Source organism: Notothenia rossii (genome assembly GCF_949606895.1).
Source record: "Notothenia rossii genome assembly, chromosome: 3".
Lineage (NCBI taxonomy): Eukaryota > Metazoa > Chordata > Actinopteri > Perciformes > Nototheniidae > Notothenia > Notothenia rossii.
The window spans coordinates 29,832,868-29,855,606 of NC_136901.1; the positions used below are offsets into that span (position 1 = coordinate 29,832,868).

A 22,739-nucleotide genomic window follows, 5' to 3' on the forward strand; every position below is an offset into this window, starting at 1 on the left:
ATTTATTGATGCCGCTGTCTATAAATAAATCCATACGGTGCGTGGGATGTACCTTTTTGAGGTCAGTGATTTAAATCTCTACTCCATATCTCTTTGTATACATTTCTATTATATTCAGACACAGGATACATTCCTGTCTCTGCAATAAGTTAGTAGTCTGAATCTGCAAAGCAACTAATGTTGTCAAATAGAATATACAGTATTGGCTTGCAATGTGTGCTGTAGATGAGTAAAATGGAAATACTATGTGAATAACCGTGCAACAGCAGCTGAAGTATATTCATGACCTTCAAATATCAGCGAGTACATTTCGCTTCACGCTGTCATCTCTGTCTATTTTCTGCTTTTTAATTCATCCATTTTCTCATTAATATCACTTATTTCTCACTCTTTTTCTGTCCTCCCACCCTCTTATCCTCCATCCTTCAATCTTCTACATTCCTCCCTTTCGTTATTCTTGATAGGTAATCTCTTTCTCTTTATATACACCCCTCTTCTGCCCATCTTTCTTCCTTTTTCCGGTATGCATTAGGCAAGATAAAGTGAGAGAGAGAAAGACATGTGAAGATAGAAAGAAGGAAGACGTGGAGAATAGAGAGTGTGTGTGTGTGTGTGTGTGTGTGTGTGTGTGTGTGTGTGTGTGTGTGTGTGTGTGTGTGTGTGTGTGTGTGTGTGTGTGTGTGTGTGTGTGTGTGTGTGTGTGTGTGTGTGTGTGTGTGTGTGTGTGTGTGTGTGTGTGTGTGTGTGTGTGTGTGTGTGTGTGTGTGTGTGTGTGTGTGTGTGTGTGTGTGTGTGTGTGTGCTTTGCATTATAATGTCTGAAGGCTGATTTAAATGATGCCCCCTTCCCTTCGTGGGATTGTAACCCATGCTTGTTTACTGTTAAATATTTGTAATGCTAATTTGTTAGTTGTTTTTTTATTGTGCGTGCAAGTCATTTCCTCTTAACGGCTTGTTTTTCTATTGTCTCGTTGTTGGGAAGTGTTGGGAGGAGTTGCAATGCCTTTGTGAGCACAGGGGGGACGGGAGACTCTTTATTTAACCCCAGCCATCAGTCACACTCAACAAGCCTATCATAGAGGAGCATTCAGACACTGTGCGGCTAAAGTTAGTGCTATTATCTGCCTGTCACTGGCTCGCTGTGTCGGGGTCTCTGGTGGAAATTGTGGAGTGAACGCTCGCTGCTCATGTTGTGTAGCTCCAGGGATGTTCTTAAAAAGAGCCATCTCCATTTACCTTCACACCTTTCAGCTCGCATTAGAAAGCATGATTGTGACATTTCTGCTTTGTTTGAGAGTTATAACACTGACCGCTCAATTTCAGCAAGGTGGCCCAACCAAGTGGAAAACAAAGAATCTTTAACTCTAGAAAGGAAAGGTTCATCTCCATTTTAATCATCTCCTCAGATTTCCGAGTGAGTGCTCATCAATCAGACTGTATGCAGACAGTGTGCGTGATTAATATTCATTTGATCCCAGACACTCCATTTGCATGAACACACTGCCTGTCTCATAAAAATTACCCTTCCCTGCTGGTGGGATAAGAATCCGGACATGAAATCTGAGGACATGCCTCATTGACATAGTGTAAGTTGTTGGGGTGGCTTCAAGAGGCACGATGAGGAACATGGTGCTTAGTATGTCCCCGTCAGATAACACGCAGGATCCAGTTTCGGCAGAAGCATCGTAAGGAATGCATCTGATTTAATGAAAATCTTTGGTTTCCTCGGGTCAGGAAAGTGACGAATGGAGACATGTCTGTAGGCGCTGAGGTGCTTCAGAGTGATGGACATCTCTCCGTCATGTTATCATATCTAATCTAAAGCCATGGGGGAAGAGATGAGAGACCTGCAGCACAGTATCCTTCAGATATTTCTCAGGTTTATCTTAAAAATGCTTATAAAATAATACAAATCATTCATACAGAAAAATAGCAACACCAACTAATTGATTCATGATTCTTTCTACCTCCATTGCCAAACCTTCCCTTTTTTTACTACTGTTTTTGTTTTATGCGATTTTAAGTAATTTTTAAAAAGTGAAATAAGATATGAATATGGTGTCTTAGCCACAGGTAATATCTGTGGTTGTGCATGACCAAAATCAATGAGCAGAACTGCTTTTTCTTTTTAATTTCACAGGTAATTAACTCCCTGCTGTAAGCAAAGTCACTTTCCACTACAATAGATGTATTGTAAGTTTCTGTAAACCGTAACCTGAGTAAATGGGAAAGGCATTGCGATTCATGCTTTATAGTTGACATTTTGATAGTTTCAAAGAACAATAATTATCCCCATATGTTTGATGACCTTTAATTCTTTTAAGAGATCTTAATGCATTTTCAGAAATGCTATGATTTTCTTTTAGAACAGTCACAGTGGAGACTAGACAGTGACTCATATGCAAACCAGTAGTTGTGTATTTAAATATGAAAAGTTTATGTAAAAAGCATGTAAAACAATTGGCATACTATAATTGACTTCGGGCTAAAGCCCCTGTCACACTGTCCCGAAATTGACACACGAATATGGAATTGTGAATTTCGTACGAAGATGGCCCCGAGCCACACACACGAAGGCAACATTTACATTACATTTAAGACATACAACTGCAACGAAAGTAACACAAACAATTATGTTAAAGTATTATGATACTGTACTGATATTTTCCTACTTTGTTCTTTACTTTCTCCGTCTTTATATGTAGAAGATATTAAGTTTTCTCCGTTATGTTGTTTCCATAGCAACAACAACTTCCTCGCCTTCAAAATAATATATTATATCCTTTTTAGTTTCACAGAACACAAATTGGGTTATTTACATAATATGTTTACATGATTTTGTTGTGCAATAAAACAACCAGATGGACACATTATAAAGGAAATGTTCAAATTCGGCTCTGATCGTAGCAACATCGGGCCATTCGTGAGGGCATCTATCTTTGGCATGCCAAAGATTTTGCCACCGCTCCCGAAGTTGCTGCCGGAGCCTGAGAAACTCCAACGGCGGTCATACGATGGCTTAAGATGCCCTCACGAATGGCCCGATGTTGTTACGATCAGAGCCGAATTTGAACATTTCCTTAATCGTGTGTCCATCGGTTGTCAATTTCGGGACAGTGTAGAGTAGAAATTCAAAAGACAGAATATCTGAAATAATCCAGTTCACACTGCACCAAATGCCAGGGCGATAGCAGCGTTTGTAAAACATGTATTTAGTTTCCCTCTGGCAGCCTTGCAGAGGATTGTTTGTTCCCTACAGGTGTTGTCATTGATAAAGCACGGTCACATATCTTACCTAATTGCAGCATCACACATTTGACTCTCACTTAATGCGAGGAGCAGAGGAGCTTTATCAATGTAAAGATGCTGGAGGTGGTGAGTAGCACATCAGTGAAGCCAAACATCCTTTAATGCTGAAACACCTTTCCTGATAGATGATATTGTCATTGACAGTAGTACCACGCATGAATAATGAATAAAGAAAAAAAACCACAGTGTGTTTTCCTTGACATATTTAGTCTCAATTACTCCCAGGCCCCTTGAATGCAGCTTTAATTTAGGAGCTTGAATGAAGTTAAAATGTTTCATATCCCTTAACGTTCTGGTCTTTTTCTCCATGTCACATGATTGCTGCGAGACAACATGTTTCCCCTTATCAACCATTGCTGGTATTATGTCACCCAGCTCCATTTGACTTTAACTCGACAGAAAAGTCAATTAATTAGACCTGTCAGGTTTCATCTGGCCCCTCTGGCACACACATGATTACAAAAAAAACCACAACATGAGTGATTAGGAAAAGTTTCTCCAGACTGTAATGAAGAAGTCTCCTTGATGTGTGTAGAACAGAAGCTAAATGTTGGCCAAGTTATCTGAGGGAGTTCTCCTAAATCCCCCTCAGAGGCAGTACCCTTGAAGCGTCAGCACCACGATGCATCACAACGCTCCTTCTGGAATACAAGACCAGTTGGCAAATACCGGACTACCGCTCCGTCTTTTTAGTTTCCGCTCGTCTCCTTCCGTCTTTTTGCATTGAACTGGGTCCAAGCCCTTCTCATAAATATGTTTTTTTATGATACTCCGCTTGGCGCTCGCTAGCAGTTCCTGTACCTCAGCCCACACGTTTTCAGAGGAAATTAACGACTGTGATAGTGAAGTGTTTTTACATTTGATGTGATAAGTAACACCTGTGCAAGTAGTCACCGCTTTATCCATTGTGCTCTGAGATATGGAATTCACACGGTGAGACACACTCTCATTGTCTTCATTCTGTATTTCCTTCTCTTGCCCCCTGCATACTTTCGACACTCTAGGTGCAAATCTGCAACCATCATGCCAAAAATAAGTGACATATTGTCATGTCTGATATGTTTCCGACATGTACCTGTGCCTCCTTGTTATTCTACAGCTCCAGTTGTCCTACGGAGTAAACTTCTAGTCTAATTTGCTGCTTGGACAGTGAATTTAAATGTGATTACGCCTGCAATAATGTATTATTTTCATCAAGGGAGTCACAGCGTCTTGATTTGCTGTCATATTTAATTTAGTGCTCCTGCAGCTGTCAGAGTCTTTTATTAAAAGCGCTGTTTACTCACGAGGATATTACTTTGATCAAATGCACTCTCTGACATCGCTATTTTAACGTTTTAAAAATACCTGTCATCATGCATATAAACAGGAAAAGAAGCCAGCAGCACAGCAGATGTGCTTCTGACGCCACTCTGCCAAGACTTTGCTGATGAGCACGCCGACTTTTTAACCTCTTAATATTGCCCAAATGTTCTGTTTCTGCAGATAGGCTTTCTCTTAAACCCATTAATATCAGCTTAAAAAAGCGGATTGCTCTAATCTGGGATATTTGAATGGGTATTAAGAGCTAGATTTTGAGACGGATCATGCTGGGATGGACGTTGAATGTCTGATAGAGATGTTTTAAAATGTAATGTTGGTATAATTTGAGATGTTCCCGTCAGTCAGCATCTCTAGTGTCCTCTCCTTTGATGCCGTGCTCACGTTTTGACCTTTTTATTACCAGTGGAATTACATCCTGGGATATTAAACGCAGTAAGGCATGATAATGTGTAGTATTTGGCTTGTATCATGTTGCAGAGATTATATTTCTGCAGGAGATCCTGATTGATAAAGAGGTTTTGGTTAATCATTAAACCTGATTTAACCTTAATATCGTGATATGGGTTTAATGTGGATTATCACAAACAAATCTAACAGTGTGTTCACTTATAGGATGTGTGCTTCTCTTCGCAGCATTTTGTGAAAAATAAACCCATCCCAAGTGTCGATCTCACTGAAGTCACACCGTGTGAATCACATTTGATGTTCACTCAGCTCATGTTATGTTAAGAAGCTCATGGCGATGACTTCATCCGGTGTCAGGAGGTCGCTGGTGACGGCACTCCCATGTTCTGAGAGGAGGTGGAAGGTGGCTCCATCTCATTCTGCTCTTCGGAGAGGATCTGCTTGGTGTTTTTTTTTTTTTTTTTTTTGGAGCAAAGCCTGCGCGCACAGTATAGTGTTTTCTTATGCCTCGCAAATAAATTCACAGGTGCAACAAGTCAAGCTGTGAAGTGCTGCCTCCTGCCCACAGGAGAGCGAAAACACAGCCGCGTTACTTATGTCAATAACCATCAGGAGCTGCAGACCTCGAAAGGTCTGCAGCACATATGCTATGCAAAGACGTATACTTCTTACACCCAAAGCAACGTGGTTTACACCTCCTCTCTCTGCGGGGGGGATTAACTGGTAACACATTGATGAGCAAGCAACAGCAGATTATCCTAAAATACATTTTGTGTGTCGTGTTTTGTTGATCACACCCGGTATGAGTTCAGCTGACTGCAGCGTGTCACTCGATGACAACTTGGAGCCACAAGACGATGAAGCCACGGTGCATCCATCTGTTGTGTTTCTTCCTGCAAAAGAGCAAATCACTCATTCGTTTTAAGTCAGCTAACATGTATTTTCTTCTATGTGTTATGGCAGATTTTGGACGGCATCTGGAGTAACGGGACTCTGCTCGGTTTTTCTGTGGGAAGCGTGGCGCAGTGGAGGGAGCCCTGCCGCAAAGGAAGCCCCGATTTGTGCGTCTGCGAGATAAACACTGAACTCTACTGGGACCTGGAGCAGCGGGCGGTAAGAGGAGGAGGCCATGTGGACCGCACGCCTGCTCGTCCTCGCCAGCCTCTTTGCGCCAGCCGCTCTCGGTGAGTGTTTCCTGTTTGAGATGTGTGTGTGGAGCAGATGTGGGCACAAACACACCTCTTCCATTTTCAGGCTGTACCACAATATCATCCTTTTGCTATTTTAAGAGACACATTCTGTCGGCCAACTACGATAAAAGCCACATATTCTGCATCTATCTCTCCTCTCGCTAATTAGCAGTTTCACTCATTAAATTCCCTGAAAGTTTTTCTTATTTGCACTCGGTTCCTATCTCTGATTCTCTATCTATTTTTAGAGCTGTCCCTCTTTCTCCCGTCTCAGTCTGTTGCTCTCTTGGCGATAGGAAATTAACTGAAATTACTTTCAAAGAATCATTAACACAGCTTTGGCTTTGTGCTGCATGTTTCGTATAGCAAAAAGCTTTTATCATTTCACGCATTAAGATCTAAAGATTAAGTTGCAAGGGCTCTCTTTTCCCACATCTCGCTTAAACGGAAAGCGGCGTAGTTTCGGAGCGTTTCCCTTTGGCCTTGTGCGGATTGTTTCAGAGGCAAACTAAATGAAGTCATTTAAATTCAGATTAAAAGAAATCAGCGGTGGTGGTTGAGGGTTTGAGGGTGTGTGAAGTTTTGTGTGTGAATAAGGCTGTTGGTTACATTCAAGTAGGATTTAGGGTTGGGGGCAATCGCCCATAACAATGTTAATTTGATATGGCTAAAAGCATTACTGAGAGATTTGAAGCTAATTGAAAAGTTTTTGTGCTGCGATATCTACCCAGGGCCGAGGCTAATGAAAGCTGCTTTCTAAGTATTCTTAGTTTGTCTTGAATGCTCAACAGGAAGACGTCAGCGAACAATGCTATGTCGAGAATCTCTGTTTAGAAATATTGATTTGAGAGGTTGACTGAGTGCAAGTCAGGCAAACGAGAGAATAGAGAGATAATGAGGATAAAATGCTGCAGTTTTAAACAGAAATACAAATTCATTTTGGTTCATGGTTACCCACTTTGTGTTTGTTTGCAGCTTTTGTGAGAAAGCAAACAAATATTTACCTTTCTGAAGTTACAGCACCCTGGAGGATTCAGTATTTATTTCACATAGGATTATACACATATTTCATAAAGACTAAACTGCATATCTACATCAGGATAGCAGGGTTTTTTTTAGCAATATCCCTGGGTTCTAATGCTAACATAACATATGATGGCAGTATTTGCAATTTCATGTAAATATAAGCACAGAAACGTTCAGTACCTCAGGCAAGATGATGTAGTTTGTGCATTCAAGGTTTTGACCTATTGACACTTTGCTTGATTTTTTCTAAAGAGGCGGACACTGTCTTATTACTAGAAATCCATTTTCCACAAACACCATCGGGAAAAAAAAAAGTGTTTAACCTAGTCGATGGTGTGTTGGATGGATGAACACTAAGTATCTCAGCCAATAGGAAGGTGTCATGGTGGATGGATGTGCGGAGGTTTAAATGAGACGGACGTCTAAGAAATGCATCTGAAACGTGTGCGCTGTAGACTCTCTGTGACAGACAGTTTATTTACCAGAAGTACGCTTTTTATTTTAGCCCGTTTACCATAATCTAATCTACCTAACATTAATACCTTTGTCCAAGCATACCAGCGCTCTTACCTTCCAGGCTGCTTTTCGTTTATGTCAGTATGGTATGAAATACTATGGAAAATCATCCATCAATCTCCAAGCTGTGTGAACCATTGGGAAAGCAGCAATGCATGCATGATTTGTCATAAATGGACTGAAACCTTCAAAAACACCTGCACACTCCTTTAAATCAATCATGCTGCTTTGTTGCTCATACCACAGCAACCAATCACGCATTGATCCCAGAGGAAGAGGTGACATGCATCTGACACCATGGACTGTAGGAGCTATTGTTTCTGGAGCCTTAACTAATGCCCTACAGCAGCACTTTGTCCTTAACAAACTCTAAGAAACACATAAGTAAACCATTCTGCGATCTTAAATTTATATTTCTCTGCACAACCATCTGGCGACCCCAACAAATTATCTCTCGAACCCACAGGTTGAGAACGGCCGCCCTAAATGAAGATCATCTGATTATGTTGGGCTTGTTGGAGCACCAGATGAAGTGTTTCTTCCCAAGTAAATAATTAACAAATATACAGCATTTAACACCCGACAAAACCCGATGCTATTAGCAGCCACGTCCAGATGTTGCCAGTGTATTGTTGTGCAGCGGGGGAATATTCACTGCCATGTCATTGTGCACGTTTCTCCCTGAGAGTGTTAGAGATGTGATCTCCAGGGGATGCTGCCCTACTTCTGGATCTGCAGTCCCTTTTCTCTTTGTACAGGCATGCACACACATGTGCATAAGAGAATGGAATCAAATAAAGGGACTTTCTTTCACACACATACCAGGTTTCACATGGGATGAGTACGAAAGCATCCAGAAAAAACATGCATATAGAGGCCTGTACGACAAAGCCGGATTTTCGCTTAGCGAGCTAACTTCAGGGAAAACTCTGGGTTTCACTTCTTAGCGGGCTAGATCTCCATGGTAATTTATGCTGAACGGCTATCCTGGTCCGGAGCAGGTTAGGTTGCAGGCTAAGAGCTCAACTCAGTGAAAGCACTGCCTGCTGACCAATAAGAGCTCAGTGTGCAGAGTTTAAAGCTATCAAGTCATATTACAGGAGAAAGGAAATATAGTTTAAACTGCCTTTGCAGGAAAGACGGCCGGCAAAAATCACCGACTGTGATTGTGAAAATTAATAGAATATCACCTCCATCTTCAGAGCAATCTGACTATTATAACATTAGCGTTAAGAAAGCTTACTTAAATATCTGTCACAACATAAGTAACCGGATCAGAGTAACATTACGTACAGTCCACGGCATTGTGAGTGCAGACGTCAATGTGTCCCATTACCATTCATGAATCATATCACATCATAATGTATCATATTGGCCTATTTCCTTATCTGAGTCAGCTTCTTGAGCCGTATCTGGCCGTGCAACACTCACAGTGTCACATACTGTATGCAGAAGTATTTTAAGCAAAACATTAAGTTGACGAAACACTCGAGTCAAATGTAATTAAAGTCAGATCCACTCGTGTCTTAGGCAGTGATATAAACCTGTTAATGTACGCATTCAAACACTTTTTCTTTTACCAGCTGTATTCACCTTGCAGGTGCAGCTATGTGGCTTTTATTCTGGATAAAGTGTTTAAGTCATGGATGTTTAAGGTCTTCATATTTGACTAATATTATAGTTGACTTTACATTCAGGAAGTATGACGCTGCGCTGTCAGTACGCTTGTCCATGTTTGTGATTGGTCGAATGCTCCAAATACCACCCCTTTCATATGAACGCACACATAACTAAATAGGGCAAAGCTGGCTTGAGTTAACGAGTTGGTAACCAGTGTCGTAGGACGGCTTAGCGAGAGCGCGTTTGTTTTGGGTTAGGTAAACCGGGTAACTCAAACATATCCAGGTTATGTTGAACCGGCTTCGTCTTACAGGCCTCAGGTTTTCCCTTTTTATCGCCATTTGGATGTCCACACACATCTACATATCTGACTCTGAGACTGACCGTTGAGCGGCCCGACCAAGCAAGGAGGCAGAGGCAGAACGTCTAAAAATATAACCCGACGTGGGCATTTATTAAAATAATGTGCACAAAGTTCACAGCCTCAATCCTGCTGTTCTCCGTGAACACATCCTGCAGCCACAAAGATCTCCCACACACACCCAGCCTAACAAGAAACAGCACTTAAATACACACACAGACTAACAAGACACAGGTGAGGGGGAGCAATTAGACACAGGTGAGGGGAGGAGGAGACAACACAGTGCACCAGGTGAACACAATTGGGTAATCAGTAGGAGGGAACACAGAGACGACCGGAAGCAACAGACAAGATGAGGGGTGAACACTTATACCATTAAATAAATACTACATCAATAAATTATATAAACATGTTCACGAGAGCTCTAGTAACGGCGTCTCGTCGTTACACTGACTTTGAACACTTTTCTGAGGAAGATAAGGAATATTTCTGCGGACTTTAAATAGAGCTCCCAAGTCTTGCAGGATTAACAAAATGTTCCATCACAGACACTGTCATCTGCTTGAAAAATAACAACAATGCACCCTTGTCATTGTTTTTGGAAGCGGTGAATAACAATGAAAAAGCACTGTCTCCACCACTGTGTCCATGCCTGAGCAGCACATTAATCATGCGTTTCTTTGCATGTAAAATGCTCGAGGAAGGATTTTATATTCATTCCACCTAACGACGCCCCGTTGAATCGGAGACATAGCGGCTATAATGGATGGCGGACGGAAGACCAATCCAGCAGACAAAAGCGTGAATTCTTCACGGTCAGATGTGATGTGATGCAGTGCATACATCAAGCGTGGAGGCTGGAATGGTCCCGCCGGGGGGGAGAGGTACATAATGAGGGATGGATGAGACATGGAGGCAGATGTTTGCATGATGCATATTTTCAAAATGTGTGTCTCCTTTAGTTTTTGTGACTCTTTGAAAAGAGTAGAAATAACGAACACTTGTCTTTGCCCTTCTTTGATTCATACAGCCCCGTGACTCTTTGCAGAGCTTACACAAAGTTGAACGCTAGCCAACATGCGCCTTACAAACACTCCTGTCCACGTATCAGCACCAATAAGCTAAGGCTGGCTGTATCTAACCAAACAAGGGCATTAAACTCCAATGTCAGCCTCCCTGTTCCCGTACGGATCCACTTAATTAATCTCCTTGTGCCAGGGCGCTCGCTCCATCCGCCAAGGCATCCCTGGATTTGCCTAATTTGATTAATTAATTAAATGATTTATTTGAGCTCATATTTGAAAGCGGGAAAAAGTTATTTGTAGAGCCCACTGAGGCTTGTGCTGTGTTGTTATGACGGAGATGCCTCTTGAAGTTTTAATATAAGTGCTCATAACAAGGCTTCAGAGTGGATGTCAATCATTCATTTGTAGCGCCATTATATGCAGGCTCAGGGGTGTGTTATACACAATATGCATTTTGAAAGCCACATTAGATAAATATCATAACTTTGACTAATGGCTTTTGCTTATGAGTATTGCACGAAAAGGACATATTTGATTGTAATAATAGAGCAATTTGTTTCTGGCAAAATGTAGAGTTTTAAATAATTTTGCTCCCTGAATTTCGCATAAAAGTTAAATCGCTTTGAAAATGGTTTTGATGAGATTCTTGAGAATGCCTTGGGTTTACTGCTTTTACTGTTTGTTTGTTTTTTCCTGGAAATGGATTATGCGTTTCCCATAAGCCACACAAGGCTTCCTGAAAATAGATAATAGCGTTGCAAAAAAAAAAAAAAAAAGACTTAGTTTTCTACCTTCCCTAAGGGTGGTCTCCATGGATGTCATTTTGATGCCAGCTTATTCCTCTATGAATGCAAATGTGTTTGCTTTTTCTTCTGCAGTTTTTGTCGGACCATGTGATCTTAATTTGAACAGAATTGTTATGTTTGATTGTAAAGTAAAAATGTGGGGTTTAAATTCCTCTTTCCTTTGTATTCTGGAACAGTGTGTGTGGCATTTGGCATGGCGCGTAGAAATCTCCTTCTCTTTTTATGCTCTTCCATAATGAGTGAAAAATCAATACCTGCTTGATCCGAGGAATAAAAGAATGGCCTCTGCTGCCCATGGCATCGGTAGCGACTGCTTGATATTGCCAAATTGCTGTCAGAACTGGCAACCCTGGAGGAATGAGTGACGGCAACATTAAGAATGGCAGGGTGGGGTTAAATACCTCAGCATGTTTTATAGGTGTCCGATCCGCGACCTGTGTATATCTTCTAAATAAATGAATCAGCCACGCTGCACAGGCATAATTTGGAAAGCGCTGAATGATGCCGTTTAAAGTGGACTTGCGGCTGGCAGAATGGTGTTTAATGAGGACAGATATTGACAGCGGGGTCAAGTGGTAGTGGATGTTAGTTTACATTAGGCTGCATAATGTGGACGCTGTATGTTTGTGTCTGTCTGGCAGAGTGCAGAGGGAGAAATAAAAGTGTTCCTGCAGACCGGCTCACAGAGCTGTGGGCGTGGAGTACAACAGGGTTCCCCCCCTGCCGAGCAGCAGGGGTCGGGCAGTAATTTGGGGTGTGGGCGGACTGTGAGGAGCAGGAAGGGCAAACAGACGCCACGCAGAGAGACAACGCAGCGACCTGTGCTCTACTCAATACATGAAATTAATTACTTTCCCTTCCTGCTGTGAAATCTATATGCATTTTATTCGCCTGTAGAATAAATCCTACATACATTTTTGCGACATATTACCACACTCGGCTGTGAGAGATGTAACTGCTGTATATGCTAATGCTTCTGCTTTATAAGCTCTGTTTCCTGCTGATGACAGTGTGAGTGAAGTGCAGAGAGGATGTCGCCACCCCCCCCTACTCACCCACAAGATGAATTGTTGCTGCAGCAGCACATGATTACAATACTTGCCTCAGGCCAGACTTTACGCATATTTGCTAATTATTCAGATTACCATCTTCCCTTTCATAAACCACATGTTGCTAATGACATATTTTTTTTTTTTTATAAGCGTTTGGGTGATGGGGTCTCAATATATGTTAGATAAGAGATACATATGTGATACACCGTGGCCAGAATCTATTTCATTTGAGGCAGCTGCCAGAATTGGAATGATTATTTTTCCAATTTTTGATACAAAAAAGGTGACTTAAAAATATCAACAACTTAGTTTTGTATTGCTTTAATGCCCCTGCAAGTGATGACTAGCTGTTTCCCATGTTCCAGTCTTTCTGCTAAACTAAGATTACGAAGGATGCTATTGCAACACTTCAGTGCGTAAAGACACGTGGCATCATTACTCCTCTATCTATGCATCTAGCTAGCTATCTATTGGTAAATCTAGCTGTGTCTCTGTGTCTTTCACATTTGTGAGACTATTGATTAAGGTGTGCTGGTTTTGGCATTGTTCGGTGACATTGAGACATGCAGATCTCATTTCAAGGGAAGCTCCGTACTCCAGCTTATGTAACGTGTCACTAAATGTCCCCAGAGCAACAAACAGTGACGTGCATTTCCATAACACCCTGCCACTCTGAAAACTCAACACTCCAGATCAAGAGAACAGACCCTACACTTTGTAACGATACAATGAGAGTTGAATAAGTGGCTTCATTTGGACATAGTGGGTAATCTTGATTATAGTCTCCTGCTGTTCAATGCCTGAGGCTTTGTCGCTGTTGTTGAGGAGAATACAGGTGATGCAGAGGACAGGTAGGGCGATAGCACCTTTATTTGACCAACAACAGGAATAATTGAAAGGTAAATGGGGTAGAGGATTCATTAGTTACTCTTCCTTTAGGTCTCTCTTTCTTTGTCCTATGCCGCTATCAGGCTGATTTTCTAAAATGTATGCAAACACAGACAAAGAATACTAAAGATCTGATAGCCTTGAACTAAAGTTCAGCAAAAACCAATTATGTGCGAGTGTGTGTGACCCTGCTCTTTCTTCCTTCGCTCTGTCATTGAATAAACCAAGGATGCAGGGTAACTGGTGATTTTGTTTCAGCGAATCAATATGAAGTATTGTAAAGTCTGCATTAGGAGCAAAAAGGAGTGGGGGGGATCAAATGATACTGTGGCACAGATTAGACCTTGAGGATAAGAGAGCCGGAGGTTGTGTGGGAGGAGGGGAACGGGGGGGGGGGGGGGGGGGATACTGGAGATGGCCTTCAATATGGCCCAGTGGCCTTGCAGGGGAATTCAATACAGCCATTGACAAAAGAAGGCTTCCTTTGTGGAGCCTCCTTTGGGAAGCCGTTCCATTTCCTTATTAATTGTGCTCCGGTTAAAATAAAAGGGGGAATGGATAGCGGAGCAGTAATGGAAGCTCCTCTGTGTTTGGAAGGATGCCAGGGTCAAGTAGTTTACAGTTCCAGTGCTTCACACTGGATGGAAATACTCCGTAGTTTATGTATTTTATGTACTGCTCCAGCACTGCCTCGCTCTATCTCCCGTCGCTCCAGCCTTCCCACACATTGCAACACAAATCTTCCTTATTGGCTGCCGTCTGTTCGCTGCAGATGTGCTGCATCGAGACTCACTTTAGGCCATGGATCAGTGATAACCCGACCAAACACACTCCCTAAAGTTTACTCCCCTCTGCCTCTGCTTAAAGGATGATTCCGTTTATTTCAACTGGGCTCGTATTCTTCTTGTTTTTGCCGTCATTACACTCCGTTATGATGACATTGCCCTCCAAAAGGTCATAGCAACAAGAATAACTGTGCATTGAAGGTCAACATTTTTTGGTCACACATTGTAAACGTTTGTTTTGTTTTAAAAAAAAAGATTGGTTAATCTCTTTGATCCTTTGACTTCTCCTTTGGACTTCTTTTGCAAAATGTTGACATTTTTCTTTAAAAAAACAAAAATAAGATCCAAGTTTAATAAAGTGTGATTTTAAAATCCTGCAGTGTTTAAAGGATTGCAGACACTCATGATTAAATGAAGTGTATGTAATCCAAGATTGTACAACAACAATCAAGATTATAAAACGGCAAATCTTGATTCACAAAACATTTTCTTTTATTCATCAGAAATGTCCATCTATTTAGGGTCATTTAAATTTAAAGAGATTAGGATTTATAAAAAAAAAGAAAATCTAAAATAGTTATAGTTTTTTTGCTCATAAGGAAGCTTTGTCTACATTTCATTGTGCTCAAGTTGTGAGATCTGTGTTCATTGCTTCTGTCCAGTCCAATTCTTGACATATTATTCCAAACTAAGATGGAGAATACCATAGAGAATATGTTTTGGGGGGGAGACTGGGGTGCAGGGCAGGAGCCATAACTTCCACAGACAGCCCCCTGTGCCTGCGACCCACAAAAGACCAACTGTGTCAAATGAGAAAAATTGCAGGTGCACATTCCCCAGCGGTGCACTCTCTGCAAACTCACACACACATATCCAGGCATGCAAACACACACACACACACACACACACACACACACACACACACACACACACACACACACACACACACACACACACACACACATTGACTCCGTGATCACTGCCCCCTCATTTGGTGGCTGGAGGAAGAGGAGGTGGGGGGGGAGGAGATCTTTTTTCACTGTGATAATGCGCTCCTTTCTCTGCGCCAAGGACAGCGCTGAAACTGGAGAGGCAGAGTGAGCGATGTCATTCCACAGAGAGCAGCAGCATCAAACAAAATGCCATTTTTATAAGCCCACTGCAGATGTTCTCAGCTGCATGTGCGCAACACAATGGTGTTTTTTTTTTTTATTGGGGTCACTGTGAATATCACGGGGGCCACCCTTCAACTGGGAGGTCTGGTTTTAACCCCCAACACCCGCTTTCCATCTTATAAATGAGTAACATGGACATTAAGTACATTATAGATATGTTATAGTTAAAACATGCTTAATAATTAGCAGATGCATTTGTTTTACCATAGTTGCAGTGCAAACAAGAACTGCTTAGAGCTAATGTAGAGTCACTTTAGCCAAATTGGCCAGGTAACAACCTCTGTGTCAACATTTCACTTCCTGTTTACACAATCTGCTCACCACAAGAACCTTTAAATCATGTGACATATTGTATTGCACGTGGCAATGAGTTATGAGCTTATTCTCCAAAGTGCAGAGTGATTGGACTTTCTAAAATGGTTTAGTTATTTGCTGTGTGGAGTGAAGACGTAAAACTACCCAGAATGCAACCAACAAAAGACAATAAAGACACATGACTTTTCAGACTTTTATTTTTTCTTTCTTTCAACCTTAAAGTGTATCCTATGCCCTCATAGAAGGCTTCCTACCAGTTACATAAAGCATTATGGGAAATGTAGTAAAACATCACACTTTAAGACAATTTACCACATGTATCGTCACGTAATCAGTTCAGCAACATGGCGACTTTGTGTAATATATAAAACCACTGAAGCTTCTCAGGAACATCTTTCCCAAATAATGATTTATTTTTGGATGTGCATGCCTGTCTCATTGTGATACTGTATCACGCCTCACAGCTCTGCACCTGCTTGTGTGAAGCCATGTGTGGCATGTATTTCCTAAAATCTCACATCCCCTCCTGTTCATGCTTCTTGTGCTTCTTGCTGTAGGATTCCAGTATGTGTAGAGCTGCAGCCAGATGATTTAATGCATGAGCGCTACGTACATGTTGCCTTATGCATATTCACTATCTTCCCACGCTAACCCATGTCTGATACCTGTCATGTTGAATAGAGAAGAGAGGACGATCAAAGGAGAGCATCATAGCTGTGTGTTTCAGATGTAGCGTAGCCACCCAGGCTAAATTTTCAGTAGTGCTGCAGTGAATACACACACTGTGGGTGGTAGAGGAGTTTTTTTTTCAAATATACCTCCACGTCCAACACCTTTTAGTCTCCTTACCTCACTATTCCCCTTCTTCACAAACCAACCTTCACAACAATGTCACCCACTACTCCTTCCACCTCTCCCGTTTGGTTGTTTTAACTTCATGAGTGTGCTAACTTCCAGCTTGCACAATAAGCCCCTCACATAAGCCAGTGTGACCCTACTGAAAGGTACCTCCTGCACTAGGACCACTGACATGAAGTGGGAGAGGATTGACATGAGATTGAATCAAGCCTTTCCTCAGAGAAGAGGAAGTGCAGCAGAGCAAGCAGGGGGCCTGGTTTAAAAAACGTTCATCCTACAATGCATAGGTGTACACGCCAGATAGCAATTTACCTGAGGGAGCCCCCCACCCAACGCATAATGTATTAAGGCACACACGTATTAGAATGAACAAACCATGGGGTGACTGAAGAAGCTTGCATTTAAGTAGAGCCTTCAATCTGCTGATGCCACCCCCCACATCTGGTTGCACCACCCTTTATGTTCTTACAGTATATACGGCAAACCCCTGCACCCAACCCCCCGCCCTAAACCCCTTCCCCACTTCATCTCACTTTTATCTATATTCATGACACCTTTCAGGGTTTTGTTGTGTTGGAGTACAGAATAAACTAGTTTTATTTAATCCTGGGTGTCTGAAAATACACATAATAGAATAATGTATATGTGGAGTTTAAGCCAGCATAGACATGTGAAATAATGTATTTATTAACCTAAAAAACAGATGCATATGCATGAAATCACATTTCCATTTTCCCATTTAAATAATTAGTTGTTCTTCATTATGTGAGTAAACATTACAGCATGGAGCTTTAATTGGTATTAATTCATGCTTTTGCCCCTCGGATATTACACTGCAGTATAAATTGCACTCACATAAGGGATAGAATGGGCTCACCCAAACACACAAGCTGCGGCAGAAAACAAATCACCAAAGCGATTCTCAGAGCGGGGTCATTGTGCAAGGATACTTGCGATACAATAAAATGCAAACGACTTCATACAAGGACGTTGCAAAAGGAGAGCTTCAATTCCCTGTTTTTGTCTTCAAATGGCGAGGAAATTGAAAAATGCTCATCCCTACTTCCCAAAACCCCACATTTGTATACACCACAAACATAAAGAGAGTTTTTATCTCGAGATTTCATCAACAACCAATCTGCTGCTTGAAAAATAAATGTGTTCATGTTCTGTTTGTATCGGCTTCCAGACAACAGAACATGTGAGGGGGTCATCTCAGATCCACCGTTTATTTGAATTGTGTTTGCCCCAGCAGGCCTTTAGTTTGGTTGTGAAAGCTGTAACCCGGTGCTCAGTATGTTGGTTGGCGATGAGCTCTGTTTGTGCACATTAATAAACCTCTAATGAGTGAAGCCCTGGATTCCTTTCACACTTCGCCTCGTTTCCTTTTGATTTTCCAGAGAACCCGTCTCCAAGGTTTCTCTCTTTGTTTGAGCCGTATCTTGTGTGAAAGAGCTCGTCCAATGCCCCGGGTTGCCTTGGCGATAAATGAAGTGCAGTCAAGTGTTCACGTTAAGTGGTGCTTTTCTAAAGGAAAGAAAGAGGTATCAAGGTATACTTTTCATCAGGCAGTGTGTGTGTGTGTTTGTTGACCTGTTAGAAATGGACACAGTAAAGTATAAATGATGCTTCTAAAAAGAAAAGTCTGATAGAAAAGCAGGGAACACTGATAACTGAATACACACTGCAAACTGCAATTCTTTCTTCAGCTCTTTTATTAAATGTGGTTATAATATTACTATCAGCAGCTTTAAAAAGCAGATCTTTCTTTAAATGCTTATCAGAGTTGGGTTTAAAGGGGCCCTATTCTGCTTTTAGTGGTTTTCACCTCGGTCCTTCAATGCTGAAGTGGACGGTGCTAACAAAGAATAATGCAGAGCAAACTGGAATAATATTTTAAAGAACAAAAGGCTGTGTTGGAGGATACTGTAGGACCTTTTTCATTAATTCCGCTCCATGGATATATTCAGCAGAAGCTCCTGAACACCAACACATCTCCCTGAGGATGTTTTAGAAAGTGTGCATGTGTTTTCCATATTGATTGCATGGCCCTGTCCTCCAGTGTTTTCTGTCTGCGCGCTGCACTGCCTCAGTTTCCTGTGAGGTCAGATTAGAGAGGTTGCTCCTTAGTTCTCGGTTCACAGAGCTAAAGTTAGCCGAGCTCCTGCCTGCCTCCTGTGCTCTGCCAGGCAATCCCATCTGAAGCTGTGCGGTAAAGGACGAGTGGAAAAGACCTCTTTCCCCTCGCACACGACGAAAATCAGCCTGTTGTTTCTTTTCTTTGACCTCAATTACTATCAGGGCACGTGTTACTGTAGGGGCATGTTGAGTCATGGCTACTCTGGGAGTTAGGTGTGTGTGTTCTTGTGTGTGTGTGTGTGTCTGTGACAGGGATTGTGTTAATGTTAGCCTGGGAGGCACCGTGCAGTCTGTGGGGGCCAAGGTGCTTTAGTCCTGGCTGAGACGAGTGTAATGCTGGGGGCGAGAGGGAGGGGAGGAAACAGAAAAACGATGTTGGACATGACCGGAGTTGTTCTGGACACATTTAGGGGGGAAAAAAAAACACTTAAAGGACGTTTTTTTGAAACAATTTAGCTAATCTAATGTACAATAAAAAGATACAAACTAGTGAAACAACACTGAAGGGGCTAGCTGGGAGTGGATTTGACTGAAGAAACTAATGTCGTAATTTGCACACCAAAGTGGTTTCAAACATAAGACCCTGCCTCCCATTTCCTTGTTTTTTTCTTTGCAACGGCAATGCACTTAATGAATTGAAGTAGTGATTAATAAGAGGAAAGTGCTTGCTGGATGGAAAGACACTTCACCCCGGTGTTCTGAGTATGTGAATCAAGTCTTTATGGAGTGATGGCACCGTACTTGTGTTTTGATATATATGTGTGTGTGTGTACGCAAACATGAGGTTACTGTCCGCTGGACTTATATCACAAGGGGCAGGAAGCTGCTGCGCTCTGCACATTCCCTCCTCGACCGAGAGGCCGATTTATTAACTTTCACGGGTATTAACTCTCACCGTGTCAATACATTGTTAGCGTAGGGAAAGAAGAAGCGATACACTGCTTTTCGATTTCACCAGGAGGATGCAGCTTCCCATGGAAAATGATCAAATATTCAACATGTGAGCCAGATGTGCTGCAGAGCCTTATTATGCCTGCACTGTATCTGGTCCTCCCTCTGAGATCGTTTGTTAACACTGAGGAGCTCATTTCCCCGCAGGCATCACGAACACTTTGACTGACGGTTTGAAACTGGCATGTGCCGCCCAGCAAACCTCCATCAGCCTCTCCCCCTCTGCAGGAATTAGCTGCCAATTAATGTCTTTAAATGTGTGTCAGTGCACGCAAAACAAATAGCTCCTTCATCCACCGTGTTGAATGGATATCTGGCTCCTGTCATAATGATTCACGCTAATTGTGCTTAGCAGCATCGTTGGTTAAAGTGTCAAAAGCCATCAGGTGGATTTGAGAAGTTTGTCACGGTCAGATCATGAATTCTTCCCGCGGAGGAGCTATCTGTCATCCTGCTGCTCCTTCAGTGCAATGTCTTCTTTGCTCTCATTTTTAAAGCTGTCACAGAAGAGGTCTGACCCTCTGACTCTGTTTCCGAAAGCACAAACGTTTATTATGCTGCGTTTCACTTAAATGCTCTTTGTGCAGAGTTCTTTGAGAGTTCAGTTATTGGATGCTTTTCTTGCATTCTGTTTAAAAAGCCTTTGAGATTTCGCTTGCCTTCGGCCATATGTAAACGTAATTTACTTGGGAGAACAATTTGCCTGAACTGTTTCTCACTTCAAGATAAATATTCCCTCATGCATTATTGAACATTTTTAAGGTTGCAATTCAAAGTGTTCTTGCAAATGACTTTCCCTGCGGAAAAAAAAGTCATTTATTGCAAACTAGGAAATAGGTGTGACTGGCTGCCATGTGTCTTATCAAATAACTGTATCCAGATTCATGCGCTAATTAATCACCAGCTCCGGGGGCCGCACCCTTCCACAGACTTGGTAGAAAAAGAGACATTTGATGTGTTGAATCAGCTCTTCGTCTATCTTCCATGAATTCAACCAAGTTCATTTAAATGCATCTCCCCTCTCGCGCACAAACATAACGTTTTCAGATTGTATCATCTTCTGCAGAGCCTCTTGAATAAGATAGAATAACATATTACATCCTCACATATTAATAGCCTAAACATTTGTTCTCCTTTACTGGGAACATATTGGGCACTTTGCCAGACTTTCTACTGCCTAATTGCAGGGAGCGTGATTATTTATTGGGAAATTATCCGCTGCGTCTGAGCCTCCGCTGTTCAGCTGAAGCCTGAAAGTGATCTGAAGCATGTTCTGTAAAGAGCTCACACACACACACACACACACACACACACACACACACACACACACACACACACACACACACACACACACACACACACACACACACACACTCAGTCATTCTAATAATGTGTGCTGGTTGACCTTAACTTTTTCTCTCCGACACGTCTTCTGAGGAGATTAAATGAAAATACAAGCCCCCTCCGGCCCCTGCTTTGTTACTAATGATGACTTTTAAATGTCATTGTGACTCTTCTCCGTCTACACTTCAGTGTCCGCTGGTTTGGAGAAGGTGATGTGTCATTGACCCTAGAATAAGCTGGGATTCTTAACACAAAATGTCTCCATGACTCTAAGTATTAACAACCCCGCGATCAAAACTTCTAACTTCTTTCCCCTTCAGAGTGACTTTTTTTTTAAAGCTCTACGGGGGAGCGACATTTTCCAAATGAGCATTTTTTTTTCTGTCTGACCTTTCTGCTGCCCTTTGTGGTGAATAATTGCATTTTTTGAAACATTCATTTGTGAGTTATGTCATCTGCTAGCACCATGATTGAAAGCGCTGCTCTGTGGCGTGAATGTAATGGAAGCTGGACCCGTTAGCTTCCCCAAACGTCTTCTTTTTTTACTCCATATTCTGCAGTGCACCTGTCAGAAGAATTATCCAGGGAGGATCTGCAGAGGGGAAAAAAGAAATGCGCTCTGCATATGAATACCCCTCTGAAGCATTAGAGGGAGAGGGAGGCGGCAGAAAGTAAATGGACCTAAGATAAGAGGAGGGACTTTCAATAAGACTATTTCGATTTTCTGCGGCTCTGTTGATGATGTGCCCAGGTAGACAGCGATACGTGCAGCGAGGGGGAGGGGGGGGGGCAGGATGCTTGCTCTGGCACGGAGAAATATGAGCCCTATCAATCACCGCCTCCAGGCACAAATGTAATTACACTACAGTTGTTGACTACGCGGGTAATCCGAGACACCACTGGCATGCGTTTACGTGCTTACATTAGGGGATTGCTGCCGCCCGTTGCACTCTGAGGTTTTTGTAACGCTGCTTTTTGGGACGCTGGCATGAATTTAGGGAATTATTCATAAAGAGAAACCACAGAGATCAAATTAGCCAGGATTCCTCATACATAATAGATTTGTCTAATAGCAACCATTTAACTGGGATCTTTTGTCTTTTGTCATACATCTAAATGCACCATACCCATGTTTTCCTTTTTCGCTGCACAAGAACTTTGCTGTGATCAAACCCATACTTTTTCAATGGGCGGAATAAATCTTCCCATTAAGAGGAAGATAATTGATGGCTTTCATCACCAGAATGAACACAATTATTCCAATTTGTGCTGTTTCCATGGAAAGCGTGCCTCTCTGTGTTGGGGTCTGAATGATTTTCTGAGACAAATGAAGTGACACGATAATGAGGGGCTTCTTTTGTTGTATATGTGTGATTTCTCTTTGGTAGACGATTAGAGTGGTACCTGCCTGGATGACATCTGAAGAAGGGAACATTGATATTGTGTACCGCAAAAGAGTAAAGTGGTGGGCTCTTAAGAAGAAGGCTAGAAGTCTCTGCAGAGCAGAGAGGAAAGGGAACGTTAGGGGAAACATTACTACACTTTTTGCTGATATACTTTGTTTTTTATTTCAGAAAGAGCTAGGCATCTAGACACTTTGTCTTGTTGCAAATGTAACTTATGTCAGACATTGACATTGTTACCGAAGCGCG

General features: G+C 42.0%; 1 protein-coding gene across 24 annotated transcripts in view; it reads left to right on the top strand.

The window, feature by feature from the left end:
- LOC307031165 (adhesion G protein-coupled receptor L3) overlaps nt 1-22,739 on the top strand; it is a 183,693-nt gene that overhangs the window by 45,342 nt on the left and 115,612 nt on the right. For all 24 annotated transcript variants that reach the window (XM_079668007.1, XM_079667996.1, XM_079668013.1 and 21 more), the window contains exon 3: nt 6,000-6,220. In XM_079668007.1, coding sequence (XP_079524133.1) covers nt 6,166-6,220 — 55 coding nt within the window. In that variant the 5' untranslated portion in view covers nt 6,000-6,165. The remainder of the gene's footprint in view (nt 1-5,999; nt 6,221-22,739) is intronic.